Source organism: Garra rufa, chromosome 10, assembly GCF_049309525.1.
Source record: "Garra rufa chromosome 10, GarRuf1.0, whole genome shotgun sequence".
NCBI classification, from domain to species: domain Eukaryota; kingdom Metazoa; phylum Chordata; class Actinopteri; order Cypriniformes; family Cyprinidae; genus Garra; species Garra rufa.
In genome coordinates, this window is record NC_133370.1 from 47895247 (window position 1) to 47910761 (window position 15515).

At 40.8% G+C, this 15515-nt stretch overlaps 1 protein-coding gene across 2 annotated transcripts in view; it reads left to right on the forward strand.

The window, feature by feature from the left end:
- LOC141343722 (complement component C8 beta chain-like) overlaps positions 1-15515 on the forward strand; it is a 70862-nt gene that overhangs the window by 48701 nt on the left and 6646 nt on the right. For both annotated transcript variants that reach the window (XM_073848356.1, XM_073848355.1), the window contains 3 exons: positions 6093-6243; positions 8118-8259; positions 15223-15355. In XM_073848356.1, coding sequence (XP_073704457.1) covers positions 6093-6243; positions 8118-8259; positions 15223-15355 — 426 coding nt within the window. The remainder of the gene's footprint in view (positions 1-6092; positions 6244-8117; positions 8260-15222; positions 15356-15515) is intronic.

Genomic DNA, 15515 nt, shown 5'->3' on the forward strand with positions numbered 1-15515 from the left:
AAATACTCAAATCAGGAATTTTCCAGACAAGTAACAATTATTTTCTTGTTTTCAGAAAAAAATTAAGTGACTTTTTGCTTGAAACAAGCAATGGGGTAAGCAAAAATAATCTTATTTCAAACTGAAAACAAGATTATTTTTCTTACCCTATTAGCAGATTATTTTATTTGTTTCAAGCAAAAATGCACTTAATTTTGACTTGTTTTTTCGGAAAAGAAGAAAATCATTTTTACTCGTTTAGAAAATCCTTCTTGATTTAAGATATTTTGAGATATTTTGGAAACAAGACAAAAATACTACGTAAGAAAAGCATTTGTTGCAGTGTTAAACCTGAAAATAAACAAATAAAGGCATGGCTCACCCAAAACACTGCAAAAATGCTTTTCTTACTTAGATTTTTTGTCTTTTTTTCCAACCAAAATATCTAAAAATTCTTAAAATCAAGAAGGATTTTCTGTATGTGTAAAAATGATATTCTTGTTTTCAGAAAAAGCAAGTCTAAGCAAAAAAAATCTTATTTCAAGAAGAAAACAAGATTATTTTTCCTACCCCACTGGCAGATTATGTTGCTTGTTTCAAGCAAAGATGCACTTAATTTTACACTTAATATTTGACATTATTTGTATCCATTTAGAAAATCCTTCTTGATTTAAGAATTTTTAGATATTTTGGCTGGAAACAAGACAACAAGTCAAGTAGGAAAATAATTGTTTTGCAGTGTTTGTTTTCAGGTTTAAACACTGCAAAAAATGCTTTTCTTACTTAGATTTTCTGTCGTTTCCAGCCAAAATATCTAAAAATACTCGAATCAGGAATTTTCCAGACAAGTAACATTTATTTTCTTATTTTCAGAAAAGAAAATTAAGTGACTTTTTGCTTGAAACAAGCAATGGGGTAAGCAAAAATAATCTTATTTCAAACTGAAAACAAGATTATTTTTCTTACCCTATTAGCAGATTATTTTATTTGTTTCAAGCAAAAATGCACTTAATTTTGACTTGTTTTTTCGGAAAAGAAGAAAATCATTTTTACTCGTTTAGAAAATCCTTCTTGATTTAAGAATTTTTAGATATTTTGGAAACAAGACAAAAATACTAAGTAAGAAAATCATTTGTTGCAGTGTTAAACCTGAAAATAAACAAATAAAGGCATGGCTCACCCAAAACACTGCAAAAATGCTTTTCTTACTTAGATTTTTTGTCTTTTTTTCCAACCAAAATATCTAAAAATTCTTAAAATCAAGAAGGATTTTCTGTATGTGTAAAAATGATATTCTTGTTTTCAGAAAAAGCAAGTCTAAGCAAAAAAAATCTTATTTCAAGAAGAAAACAAGATTATTTTTCCTACCCCACTGGCAGATTATGTTGCTTGTTTCAAGCAAAGATGCACTTAATTTTACACTTAATATTTGACATTATTTGTATCCATTTAGAAAATCCTTCTTGATTTAAGAATTTTTAGATATTTTGGCTGGAAACAAGACAACAAATCAAGTAGGAAAATAATTGTTTTGCAGTGTTTGTTTTCAGGTTTAAACACTGCAAAAAATGCTTTTCTTACTTAGATTTTCTGTCGTTTCCAGCCAAAATATCTAAAAATACTCGAATCAGGAATTTTCCAGACAAGTAACATTTATTTTCTTATTTTCAGAAAAGAAAATTAAGTGACTTTTTGCTTGAAACAAGCAATGGGGTAAGCAAAAATAATCTTATTTCAAACTGAAAACAAGATTATTTTTCTTACCCTATTAGCAGATTATTTTATTTGTTTCAAGCAAAAATGCACTTAATTTTGACTTGTTTTTTCGGAAAAGAAGAAAATCATTTTTACTTGTCTAGAAAATCCTTCTTGATTTAAGATATTTTGAGATATTTTGGAAACAAGACAAAAATACTAAGTAAGAAAATCATTTGTTGCAGTGTTAAACCTGAAAATAAACAAATAAAGGCATGGCTCACCCAAAACACTGCAAAAATGCTTTTCTTACTTAGATTTTTTGTCTTTTTTTCCAACCAAAATATCTAAAAATTCTTAAAATCAAGAAGGATTTTCTGGATGTGTAAAAATGATATTCTTGTTTTCAGAAAAAGCAAGTCTAAGCAAAAAAATCTGATTTCAAGCAGAAAACAAGATTATTTTTCCTACCCCACTGGCAGATTATGTTGCTTGTTTCAAGCAAAGATGCACTTAATTTTACCCTTAATATTTTTGTCATTATTTGTATCCATTTAGAAAATCCTTCTTGATTTAAGAATTTTTAGATATTTTGGCTGGAAACAAGACAACAAATCAAGTAGGAAAAAAATTGTTTTGCAGTGTTTGTTTTCAGGTTTAAACACTGCAAAAAAATGCTTTTCTTACTTAGATTTTCTGTTGTTTCCAGCCAAAATATCTAAAAATACTCGAATCAGGAATTTTCCAGACAAGTAACAATTATTTTCTTGTTTTCAGAAAAAAATTAAGTGACTTTTTGCTTGAAACAAGCAATGGGGTAAGCAAAAATAATCTTATTTCAAACTGAAAACAAGATTATTTTTCTTACCCTATTAGCAGATTATTTTATTTGTTTCAAGCAAAAATGCACTTAATTTTGACTTGTTTTTTCGGAAAAGAAGAAAATCATTTTTACTCGTTTAGAAAATCCTTCTTGATTTAAGATATTTTGAGATATTTTGGAAACAAGACAAAAATACTAAGTAAGAAAAGCATTTGTTGCAGTGTTAAACCTGAAAATAAACAAATAAAGGCATGGCTCACCCAAAACACTGCAAAAATGCTTTTCTTACTTAGATTTTTTGTCTTTTTTTCCAACCAAAATATCTAAAAATTCTTAAAATCAAGAAGGATTTTCTGTATGTGTAAAAATGATATTCTTGTTTTCAGAAAAAGCAAGTCTAAGCAAAAAAATCTTATTTCAAGCAGAAAACAAGATTATTTTTCCTACCCCACTGGCAGATTATGTTGCTTGTTTCAAGCAAAGATGCACTTAATTTTACACTTAATATTTGACATTATTTGTATCCATTTAGAAAATCCTTCTTGATTTAAGAATTTTTAGATATTTTGGCTGGAAACAAGACAACAAGTCAAGTAGGAAAATAATTGTTTTGCAGTGTTTGTTTTCAGGTTTAAACACTGCAAAAAATGCTTTTCTTACTTAGATTTTCTGTCGTTTCCAGCCAAAATATCTAAAAATACTCGAATCAGGAATTTTCCAGACAAGTAACATTTATTTTCTTATTTTCAGAAAAGAAAATTAAGTGACTTTTTGCTTGAAACAAGCAATGGGGTAAGCAAAAATAATCTTATTTCAAACTGAAAACAAGATTATTTTTCTTACCCTATTAGCAGATTATTTTATTTGTTTCAAGCAAAAATGCACTTAATTTTGACTTGTTTTTTCGGAAAAGAAGAAAATCATTTTTACTTGTCTAGAAAATCCTTCTTGATTTAAGATATTTTTAGATATTTTGGAAACAAGACAAAAATACTAAGTAAGAAAATCATTTGTTGCAGTGTTAAACCTGAAAATAAACAAATAAAGGCATGGCTCACCCAAAACACTGCAAAAATGCTTTTCTTACTTAGATTTTTTGTCTTTTTTTCCAACCAAAATATCTAAAAATTCTTAAAATCAAGAAGGATTTTCTGTATGTGTAAAAATGATATTCTTGTTTTCAGAAAAAGCAAGTCTAAGCAAAAAAAATCTTATTTCAAGAAGAAAACAAGATTATTTTTCCTACCCCACTGGCAGATTATGTTGCTTGTTTCAAGCAAAGATGCACTTAATTTTACACTTAATATTTGACATTATTTGTATCCATTTAGAAAATCCTTCTTGATTTAAGAATTTTTAGATATTTTGGCTGGAAACAAGACAACAAATCAAGTAGGAAAATAATTGTTTTGCAGTGTTTGTTTTCAGGTTTAAACACTGCAAAAAATGCTTTTCTTACTTAGATTTTCTGTCGTTTCCAGCCAAAATATCTAAAAATACTCGAATCAGGAATTTTCCAGACAAGTAACATTTATTTTCTTATTTTCAGAAAAGAAAATTAAGTGACTTTTTGCTTGAAACAAGCAATGGGGTAAGCAAAAATAATCTTATTTCAAACTGAAAACAAGATTATTTTTCTTACCCTATTAGCAGATTATTTTATTTGTTTCAAGCAAAAATGCACTTAATTTTGACTTGTTTTTTCGGAAAAGAAGAAAATCATTTTTACTTGTCTAGAAAATCCTTCTTGATTTAAGATATTTTGAGATATTTTGGAAACAAGACAAAAATACTAAGTAAGAAAATCATTTGTTGCAGTGTTAAACCTGAAAATAAACAAATAAAGGCATGGCTCACCCAAAACACTGCAAAAATGCTTTTCTTACTTAGATTTTTTGTCTTTTTTTCCAACCAAAATATCTAAAAATTCTTAAAATCAAGAAGGATTTTCTGGATGTGTAAAAATGATATTCTTGTTTTCAGAAAAAGCAAGTCTAAGCAAAAAAATCTGATTTCAAGCAGAAAACAAGATTATTTTTCCTACCCCACTGGCAGATTATGTTGCTTGTTTCAAGCAAAGATGCACTTAATTTTACCCTTAATATTTTTGTCATTATTTGTATCCATTTAGAAAATCCTTCTTGATTTAAGAATTTTTAGATATTTTGGCTGGAAACAAGACAACAAATCAAGTAGGAAAAAAATTGTTTTGCAGTGTTTGTTTTCAGGTTTAAACACTGCAAAAAAATGCTTTTCTTACTTAGATTTTCTGTTGTTTCCAGCCAAAATATCTAAAAATACTCGAATCAGGAATTTTCCAGACAAGTAACAATTATTTTCTTGTTTTCAGAAAAAAATTAAGTGACTTTTTGCTTGAAACAAGCAATGGGGTAAGCAAAAATAATCTTATTTCAAACTGAAAACAAGATTATTTTTCTTACCCTATTAGCAGATTATTTTATTTGTTTCAAGCAAAAATGCACTTAATTTTGACTTGTTTTTTCGGAAAAGAAGAAAATCATTTTTACTCGTTTAGAAAATCCTTCTTGATTTAAGATATTTTGAGATATTTTGGAAACAAGACAAAAATACTAAGTAAGAAAAGCATTTGTTGCAGTGTTAAACCTGAAAATAAACAAATAAAGGCATGGCTCACCCAAAACACTGCAAAAATGCTTTTCTTACTTAGATTTTTTGTCTTTTTTTCCAACCAAAATATCTAAAAATTCTTAAAATCAAGAAGGATTTTCTGTATGTGTAAAAATGATATTCTTGTTTTCAGAAAAAGCAAGTCTAAGCAAAAAAATCTTATTTCAAGCAGAAAACAAGATTATTTTTCCTACCCCACTGGCAGATATGTTGCTTGTTTCAAGCAAAGATGCACTTAATTTTACACTTAATATTTTTGTCATTATTTGTATCCATTTAGAAAATCCTTCTTGATTTAAGAATTTTTAGATATTTTGGCTGGAAACAAGACAACAAATCAAGTAGGAAAATAATTGTTTTGCAGTGTTTGTTTTCAGATTTAAACACTGCAAAAAAATGCTTTTCTTACTTAGATTTTCTGTTGTTTCCAGCCAAAATATCTAAAAATATTTAAATCAGGAATTTTCCAGACAAGTAACATTTATTTTCTTGTTTTCAGAAAAAAATTAAGTGACTTTTTGCTTGAAACAAGCAATGGGGTAAGCAGAAATAATCTTATTTCAAACTGAAAACAAGTTATTTTTCTTACCCTATTAGCAGATTATTTTATTTGTTTCAAGCATAAATGCTCTTAATTTTGACTTGTTTTTTCTAAAAGAAAAAAATAATTTTTACTCGTCTAGAAAATTCTTCTTGATTTAAGAATTTTTAGATATTTTGGCTGGAAACAAGACAAAAAAATCTAAGTAAGAAAAGCATTTTTTTTTTTTGCAGTTAAATTTCGGTTTGAGAACCAAATGTCAAAATGTTGGACCCCATTAAATTAATTAATTAAAATTAAATGTCATGTATCTCTATCTTCATAAACATGTTTTTCTAAATGTGAGAGATCTCTTACACAGTTGTTGTGTCTCCGCACATCTTTTTGCTCTCTCTGTATCTTCAGTATCGCTATGCCACGGTGGTCCAGCCGTCTGAGTTTGGAGGAGAGCCGTGTCACGATCACGGCCGAGAAGAGGAACCCTGCACTGCTCCACCGCGATACTCCTGCCAGAAACCCATTCCTCCATGTCAGGGCTTCCGCTGTACTGTCACAGGTGACCCTCACATCAATTTACATCCCTTTGATTCTTAATACTGTGTTGTTACCTGAATGATCCACAGCTGTGTTTTTGTTTTATTTAGTGATAGTTGTTCATGAGTCCCTTGTTTGTCCTGAACAGTTAAACTGCCTGCTGTTCTTCAGAAAAATCATTCAGGTCCAGATTTTTTGGATTTTCAGCATTTTTGTTTATTTTAAACCCTTTCCAACAATGACTGTATGATATTGAGATCTTTTGACACTGAGGACAACTGAGGGACTCATATGCAGCTATTACAGAAGGTTCAAACGCTCACTGATGCTCCAGAAGGAAAAAGCATGCATTAAGAGCAATGAATTTGAAGATCAGGGTAAATTTAACTTAATTTTGTCCTGTGGGAAACATGTAAGTATCTTCTGAAGGTCAGTACCAAATGAGAAAAAAAAAAGACATTTAGGCAAAAGAAGAAAAATGCACACATCTTCATTCTGTTCAAAAGTTTACACCCCCGCCACTTAATGCATTGTTTTTTCTTCATAAGCATCTACTAATATTTTCTCTTGTGGACTATATGTAAACATCTTTTATGTGAAATATCTTATTCAGGTCAGTACTAAATAAAAAACTAACATGCATTTTGTATGATCCCTCTTATTTTGGTAAACTAATGAAGATTTGGCAGATTCTGCAAGGTGTATGTAAACTTTTGACTTCAACAGTACATCTTTAATATACACTGTTAAAAACAGAATATTTCAAAAGAATAAATTTTTACATGACACTGCTATTACTAAGTCTTTTTACTTCATAATATAATGTTTAATTCAACATCACCTGCTATGTTTGTGAAACTTACTAGCCAGTTTTGAGTGAATTTTGTGTAATTTCATTAAAAATTCAGCTTAAGCAGTTAAGGACGTGCACCTGTCAAATTTGAGATTTGTGACTTTTGGCTTTTTCATAAAGAGTTTTTTCAGACTAGTGGAAAAAACACACCCAAAAGATACTGTTAAGTGTTTCTTTTATAGGACTTTATCTATTTGTGTCAATAGATTTCAATTACAATCCATATTTTTAAAGGCCGTTTTCTCAAAATGAGTTTTTTTGTCCTACACTGAGCCATAAATCTCCACTTCAGTAGCGCTTACACACACCAAACTTGACATTTTTATTCCTGTCTATATTTTGAAGGTTTTTACAGAGGGATTTTTCATATATAATTAGCTTGATTTTATACATTTTACTCCCCCAAAATGGTAAAAAAAAATAAAGTTCAACAAAATGAGCTACCAAAAACCCCTCTGTAAAAACATTTGACAATAATTAAACAAGAATTTTGAAACAGATTTCATCCAGTGTTTAGATTTTTGTACTAGAAATGTACGCAAATTGGTTCATTTTTCATTTAATAATGCCTCATTTGAATATTTTAAACCTAACATTTTAGAAAACTTGTAATACAACAAAAATTAACAATTATCAATGTAATCAATCAACTGAGTAAGTAAGGTGATAAATATATATATATATATATATATATATATAATTTTTTTTTTTTTTTTTACCTATTCACCTGCAGTGTCTCGCCTTAATGTATTAACAAGGTCACCCCAAAATAAAAATTCTGTCATCAATTACATATTTCACCATCATGTATTTCCAAACCTGAAAGACAGCAAAATAAATCCATAAGAGCAGTTTAAGCCAAAGTGTTTCTTCAGAAGACTTGGAATAAGCGGCTCGATTCATATGGGTTTATTTCATGATCTCTTTAGGAATGTTTTAAAGTGACACAATTTAACAATTTTTGGAGTGAACTGTCCCTTTAAATAAACAGATGTAATATTGAAGTTTGAACACAGGTTTAAAGGCAGTGTTTTGTGTAACAGGACGCTGTGTGCTGGAGAGTCTGCGCTGTAATGGAGATGATGACTGTGGAGATGGTTCTGATGAACTGAACTGTAATAAAGTGTCCAAAGCCTGTAATCAGCCAACCGAGGAGTATTATGGAATCGAGAATCTTGCCAAAGGGTGCGTTTGTTTAATACACTCCTGTACTGACCTATTAATATTGCATTTGTGGTTAAACAACTACAGCTCACTGATTGATCCAGAAGTTCCATGTATTTATTGTTGCAACATTTGCAGTAAGTGTCTGCATCTACTTCATTCCTGGTAATGGCATGTTAGTTTATTTATGTTTTTACCTTAAGTGCATATAGTCATTTTTATACGGTTCTTATCTTAGTTATCTAAGTACACTTTTAAATCATGTTTTAATCTTTTGTCACATTTATTTTATTATGTTGACACACAACCAATTAAATACTTGATTCTAATTATAATTGTAGAATTATTTAGTATTGCATTTGAAGTTAACATTTAATTGCAACTTCATCATTGCAAGCATGTAATGGCAAGTATATTTAAATACATGACATTCAAGTATTAATAGAAATAACATTAAAGTACAATTTAGTTTAGCATAAATGCTTTTCAGTGCATTTTAAGGGGAGACACTGCAGGCAAAATGCTGTTATCATCTTACTACTCAGTTGATTGATTACATTGATAATTGCAAACATTTTTTTGTATTACAAGTTTTCTAAAATGTTAGATTTAAATATGCAAATAAGACATTATTTAATATGCAATAATTTGCATACATTTCTAGTACAAAAATGTATACACTGGATGAAGTCAGTTTCAAAATTCTTGTTTAATTTTTTTGACAGATTAGAGTCAAAAGTCAAAAGAGGAATAAAACAGGAATAAAAATTTCAAGTTTGGTGTGTGTAAGTGCTACTGAAGTGGAGATTTATGGCTCAGTGTAAAAAAAAAAAAAAAGTTGTAATTGAAATCTATTGACACAAATAGATGAAGTGCTATAAAAGAAACACTTAACAGTGTTTTTTTGGATGTTTTCTTTCCACTAGTCTGAAAAGAAAAAACACTTTATGAAAAAGCAAAAAGCCTAAAATCTCAAACTTGACAGGTGCATGAAAACGTCTAGGTTACGAAGGTAACCCTCGTTCCCCGAAGGAGGGAACGGAGACGTTACATTGGGATCTCGCTTGAGAGACCGATCACCTCTGAGCCTTATTAAAAAGGCCAATTGAAAATTGGCGAGTGGACGTGCGCGCCGGCCACGCCCCCGTACATACGGGTATATAAGATGGCTGCGCGCACCACTCAGTCAGGCTTTTGCTGAAGAGCCGGGAGAGCCCAGCGTCAGCGCGACGCCAGGGGCGTGGCAGGGGAATGTAACGTCTCCGTTCCCTCCTTCGGGGAACGAGGGTTACCTTCGTAACCTAGACGTTACCCCTTCAGTCGAATCACTTCGACGTTACATTGGGAACTAGACCCATGGAAAAGGCCACGACCCTGACGCCGCGTTACGCACAACGCCACGTGCCGGCAGGTCTTCCCAGACGTGTCCGCAGGCGGTCATTGAACGTAACCTTCCCAACGCCCCGAGGCCCCCTTTTTATAAGGGGGCCTGCAGGGATGCCAGATGTACTGAAGCATGGGTTGGGGGGGCGGAGCACATGCAATTTGTGCATGTGGAAATGAGAATAATTCAATATATCCATAAGATTTCTTAGGGATACACGAGGGAAACAGCGGTCTCCTCCGCTGGAAAATATTGAAAAGTATAGCCACAACCTGCGGGGCGAAGGAGACCCAGGCAGGATCACAGCCAAGGACTACTCCGCATCTAGCCCTGACTGCGGGGCATGGAGGACCCAGGTTCGCCGGAGGGAACATTCTGGGAGATAGCGCACGGATCCACGTGGGAATGGCGCAGCAAGCCGACACCAGCCGTCCCCCCGCTCGCCTGAAGTCTTATGTTAAGACACGGGAGGAACGGCCTCTGCGCGGAGGTTGAAGAACCTAGCGAAGGTATTAGGTGTCGCCCAGCCCGCAGCTCTATAGATATCTGCTAGTGAGGCGCCATGGCCAACGCATAGGATGAAGCAGCACTCTTAATGGAGTGGGCATGAACACCTAAGGGGCATGGCTCTCCCGGATATAGATAAGAGAGGGAGAGGCATCTACCACCCAATGAGCCACCTCAGTTTGGGGACAGCATTCCCTTTCTGCTGAACCCCAAGCAGATAAGCTGCTAGGTGCGTCTGAAGTGCCGAGCGAATTCATTTTCACATAGACACAACATCGCAAGGCTGGGTCTGCCTCCTCCAGGGCAGAGCTTGCAGGTTCACCACCTGACCGCGGAAAAGCGTGGTGGGGAACCTTGGGCACAATAGCCGGGCCGGGGTCTCAGGTAGTAACGTGAGAGTCGCCGGGCCCGAACTTCTTGACACACTTTGCTGGCAAGGAAAGCTTGTAGGTCTCCAACCCTCTTAATAGGAGCCGGGGCAGTCAGGAGCGCTGTCTTAATGACAGGACTCGACTGAGGCCCACTGAGCACCTCTGGGGAACCTTTGCTCGTACAATGGGAGCCAGGGCAGTCAGGAGCGTTTTTCTCGCTCGACTGAGGCCCGAGGCTCCAAGGGAGCGCCCCGCGGCCTGAGAAGGCGACGGGGAAGCTCCCCTACAGAGAAAGTTTGTAGGTCTCCTACCCTCTTGATGGAGGCCAGGGCAATCAGGAGCGCTGTCTAAATGACAGGAATTCTAGCTCGACTGAGGCCAGGGGCTCAAATGGAGCGCCCCGCGGCCCCGAAGGGCGACGGGGGGGTCCCAAGAGGGTATGAGGCGCAGTCTGGCACCTCTGAGGGACCTCACGACCAGTGGGTGCTTACCTATTTTGCTTCATCTACTGCATGTGATATGCGGCTAAGCGGCGGCATATATTCCGAGAGTCGAGGGGACAGCCTGCGCTCAAACTCTCCTGCAGGAAAGGAAGCACTACTGCAATCGTGTATCTCTGTGCCTCTCAGCGAGAGGAATGCCAGCGATAGACCTCATCTCAGTGCGTGAGCCAGCCTTTGCCAAGGGAGCCCAGTACCGAGTGATAGTTTGTACCACGGCCTGTGAAAGGCCGGAGAGATCTACGGTGTCAAGCCGTGCCCTTACAGGGAGGGACTGCCGCGAGGGGATGGTTACTAAGACCTAAGTCCGGGTGGGCCGTCCTTGCAGCGCAACCTCAGACTTACTCCTCGTCCTCCCTGGACTCGCACAGAGTCTGCGCAAGGAGGCTCACTGGGGAAGGGCGTACTTGGGCCCCGGAGGTCAGCTATGTGCCAGAGTTACTCTGACAATGGGAGGAATCGGGAGGGCGAGCGGATGTGGCTGGGCCTGCCGATATAACTCCTACTAGCTGCGTCACGGGGTGGAGTCGCCATTCTGCAGGTGGGTGGACTGCCGTGGGAACCGGGCGGCTGCACGGTTGAGTTTCCCTGCTTCAAATGAATGGCAAGTAGCAAAATCTGCCACGTTGGACTCCATGGGAGCAGATGGGAGGGGCTGTAAGCCTCTGTTGTACATGGCAACCCAACCCGTGGTAAGCCACGGGCTGACTTGTCGGCAATACTGCGGGAAAACGCCAGTCCGGAGAGAGCCGAGATGCCATGCCCATCATAGGACTCGATCGTGCTGCAGCGGTCTCACATGAAACAGCTTAACGGCAAGCGGCTAGAGCTGACATGTGCCCCAGGAGCCTCTGATTTTGAGAGGACCGCTGTTTAGTACCTGATTAGCTCAGGGACTACAGCACCAACTGCGCGCTCTTGGTAGCAAGGCGGGCCGTCTTGTGGACCGAGTCGGGCTCCCGACCGAGGAAAGGGATTCCCTCGGTTGGCCTGAAGGACCAGATGGCGGAGGTGCCGAGGCACCAGGTCCCTGTATTCGCACAACGGAACTCACGAGTGGGCTGGTAAGCACCAGTCGAAGAGACGGTTGAGGACGCGAGTACCTGTCTGCCGAAGAGGGGACAGGGGAGCTCCCATGGCCTAAAGAAGGCAGGAAGGAGAGGGACTAGCCAAGTGGAAGCACCTCGCGCTGAGCGCTCGACCCCCGGGGCAGACCGCCGGAGGGGTGTGCGCCGGGGAAAGATCGAGACGCGACAGCGGGTGCCCTTCAGGCAGATGGCTGCAACCCAGCCCTGGAGACGGAAACATACTTGTATGTGCGTCGTCGTGAGCATGTGTGCCGACAGCCTAAGAAGGGATCGGAACAGAGCTCCATCCAGGGCGGATGTTAACCCACCACTTTAACTGGACACGTGAAGTCAGGACTCTTATCAAACCCCGACCTCGTCCCGGCCGGAGAGACAGGCTGGATCGCGTCCTTCGCCAGTAGGAACGCGACCTCCGCAGGCAGAACAGAGGCACGCCTGTTTCCGAATAAAGAATGTAAGGGGTACCTGTGAGTCTGGGCGGACGCCTGGAGCCGGGCCGTACCGTCCGTATCAACCAGTGTAGTGGTATCAAGGGAACGTTGACCGGCGTGACCGTGGTGGGGCAGCCTGGGGAAAGACAGGGAAGGAGACAAAACCCAGAAGGATAAACGTCCTGGAGAAGTGTCTAACTGCGCTAAGCAGTGCTTACCTACTTCCCTGGTTCCCGCGCTGGCGACATCCGGTCCCGAGTCTGGTTCCGAGGAGTGGAAGTGCTGCTCAGGAAGGAAACTCGGGGCCGGGGCCCCAGAGGTGAGAAAGCTGGGTCTTTCTGTGATTTCAAATGACCGGCTAAGTCCCGCTTCCAGCGGGAGTGCCGACAGAGTAGCTCTCTCCACCTCCGGGGGTGCTCGCATCAGGGACGCTTCGAAGCTCGCCTGCGAGGGTCTTCCGTCGCAGGACCCTGAGAGGCGAGCGGCGTCCCTCTCCCACGGGCGGCTCGACGTCGGCTGCGAGCCTGGATCGTGTGGCTCAGCAGGGGACGGAGCTGCGGGGGGACGCCCTCGGCGACGGGCAGGCGGAGGCGGGGGCCCAGGCGGCGGAATGGTAACTTCGCGGCGGGGCAGGATATGTTGGACGGCCTCCGTCTGCCTCTGGACCGTTGGAGCGCCAGAGGAGACGCCCAGCCCGAACGACGGGGAGGCATACTGCTCTGGCAACTCGACGGGGTATGCTGATGGGCGGAGGATCGCAGGCTTTTGGGGGCCGGCGATACGTTCGACGCCGCTGAGCAAAAACCCTTCACGGTGTCGCCGAATAGGCCGCTCTGGGGAATGGGAGAGTCGAGAAAGCAAACTTTGTCGGCCTCTGCCATCCGGGCCAGAGTCAGCCATAGGTGGCGTTCCTGGACCACGCAGGTGGACATCACCTGACCAAGGGGACACGCCGCGACCTAGTGGCCCGAAGGGCGAAGTCAGTGGCGGCGCGGAGTTCTTCAAGTACCCCCTGGTCAGGACCACTCTCGTGCAGGCCTTAAGATGCCTGCACCTGGCACTTTTGCAGTGTTGCAATGGCCTGCAGGGCGGGGCAGCGTGTCGGGGGGCGCAGAAAAGGCCCAGCCGATGAGGGCGGAAGAAATTTCACATGCCCTAAAAGGGAGACGCGGAGGGCCCCACCAGGCGGCCGCGCCCGCGGGCAAAGGTGCACCGCGATGGCGCGCCCGACCTGGGGGACCGCCACGTACCCCTTGGCTGCCCCGCCATGGAGAGTGGCGAGGGGAGAGGAGCTGGAGTGCGCTTCAAATGAATAGGGCGCCATCGATTTTGTCAGCTCCTCATGCACATCCGGTCAGAACGGGACCGGGGGGGAGCGCGGCGCTGCCGCCGGTGCCCCCCCCAGGAACCAGTCGTCCAGCCTAGAAGGATCGGCCGGAGGCCCCTGAGGAACCCTCAAACCGATCCCCCCCGGCTGCCCGGAAAAGCATAGCCGACAGTTCGACATCAACCTCCGGGGGGGCAGCGACCACGGGTGGGCGCCGCGCCGCGGGAAGAGATGTGTCACCGTCTGACTCTCCCTCTGATGCTGTGACAGGCATCTCATCCTCTGCAGGAGCACCGAAGGAGACGCTCAGCCCGCCAGGCGGGGAAGCGTCTGCTGCGGAAACTCAACGGGACCGCGCTGAGATAGAGAGGTCCGCAGGGCTTTTTGAGCCGGCGGAACGCTGTCTATCGTAAATTGAATGTCCCCCCCCGCGCCCCACCGCGGTGGCCGAAGAGCATAGGCGGCTCAACGGCTGACCACGGGAGGGAGGCGGGGGGAGCCAGCTCGCGAACGAGCGGCAGGACTTCAGCGTGGTCATGGTCATGCTTTCACCGCATGGACCATTCATGAGCACCACCCCAGCGTGCTCAAAGCCTAAACACGTGAGGCAGCGCTCATGTCCGTTCGCTGAGGAGAGGAAACTACCACATCCAGCAACGCACGGCCGAAAAGACATCCTGAAAAGGACGTCTAAAACGGCCGCTAGAAATTGCTCTTTTGTGATCCCGGTTTGCCCAGGGAGGGGCCGCGGGGCAATGCACTCGCCGGGGCTGCTCGCTGGAATGCAAAAAGGCTTTATATGGCCGTGAAAACGGCCGCCCGCGGGACCGCGCTGACGGCTGCCAAACAATGCTCTTTCTGTGAAACACTCTTTTAGTTATGGCAGCGCAGCAGCAGGAGGGAGCATGAACTCTGAAGAACTCTTCTCGGCTGTTTAGAGGCTCGACACATCGGCTCTGAAAGCAAAAGTCTGACTGAGTGGTGCGCGCAGCCATCTTATATACCCGTATGTACGGGGGCGTGGCCGGCGCGCACGTCCACTCGCCAATTTTCAATTGGCCTTTTTAATAAGGCTCAGAGGTGATCGGTCTCTCAAGCGAGATCCCAATGTAACGTCGAAGTGATTCGACTGAAGGGGTAACCAGGTTTTAAGAAAGCATGACATTTTCTGCAGCCATATAAAATATTTAGCCTAGTGTTTGTTCAATGTTAGTGTTCACAGTACGGTTTATTGTGCTTTTACAAAACTCTCATTTTTCAGTGCCATCATTGCCATGCTAATCATTTTTTCATAAATTCATGTTTGATTTTAAGGATATTTTTAGCTGCTCATGTATTTGTGTCAACTATGAAGATAACTTGTTCTTCATTCCCAGAATCAACATTTTGAATGGCAAACTGGAAGCAGTGGTGCTTGATAACCGATACTACGCTGGCGGCTGCTTGCCTTATTTCATCCAAGATGTTCGCTACAGGAAGCCATATAATATAGAGCAGTACACAATAGAGGTATGTCGCATGTTTAAAATGAAAGCTGCAGTACAAAAGATTAGCGTTTGGAGCTTTTGAAACACTGCTTCATAATAACACTGGAGTATCTTTTATGCTGCATCTTTACATACTTCTCTGATAAAAGTATTACCAGTGACAACTAATGGTTGATTCAGAA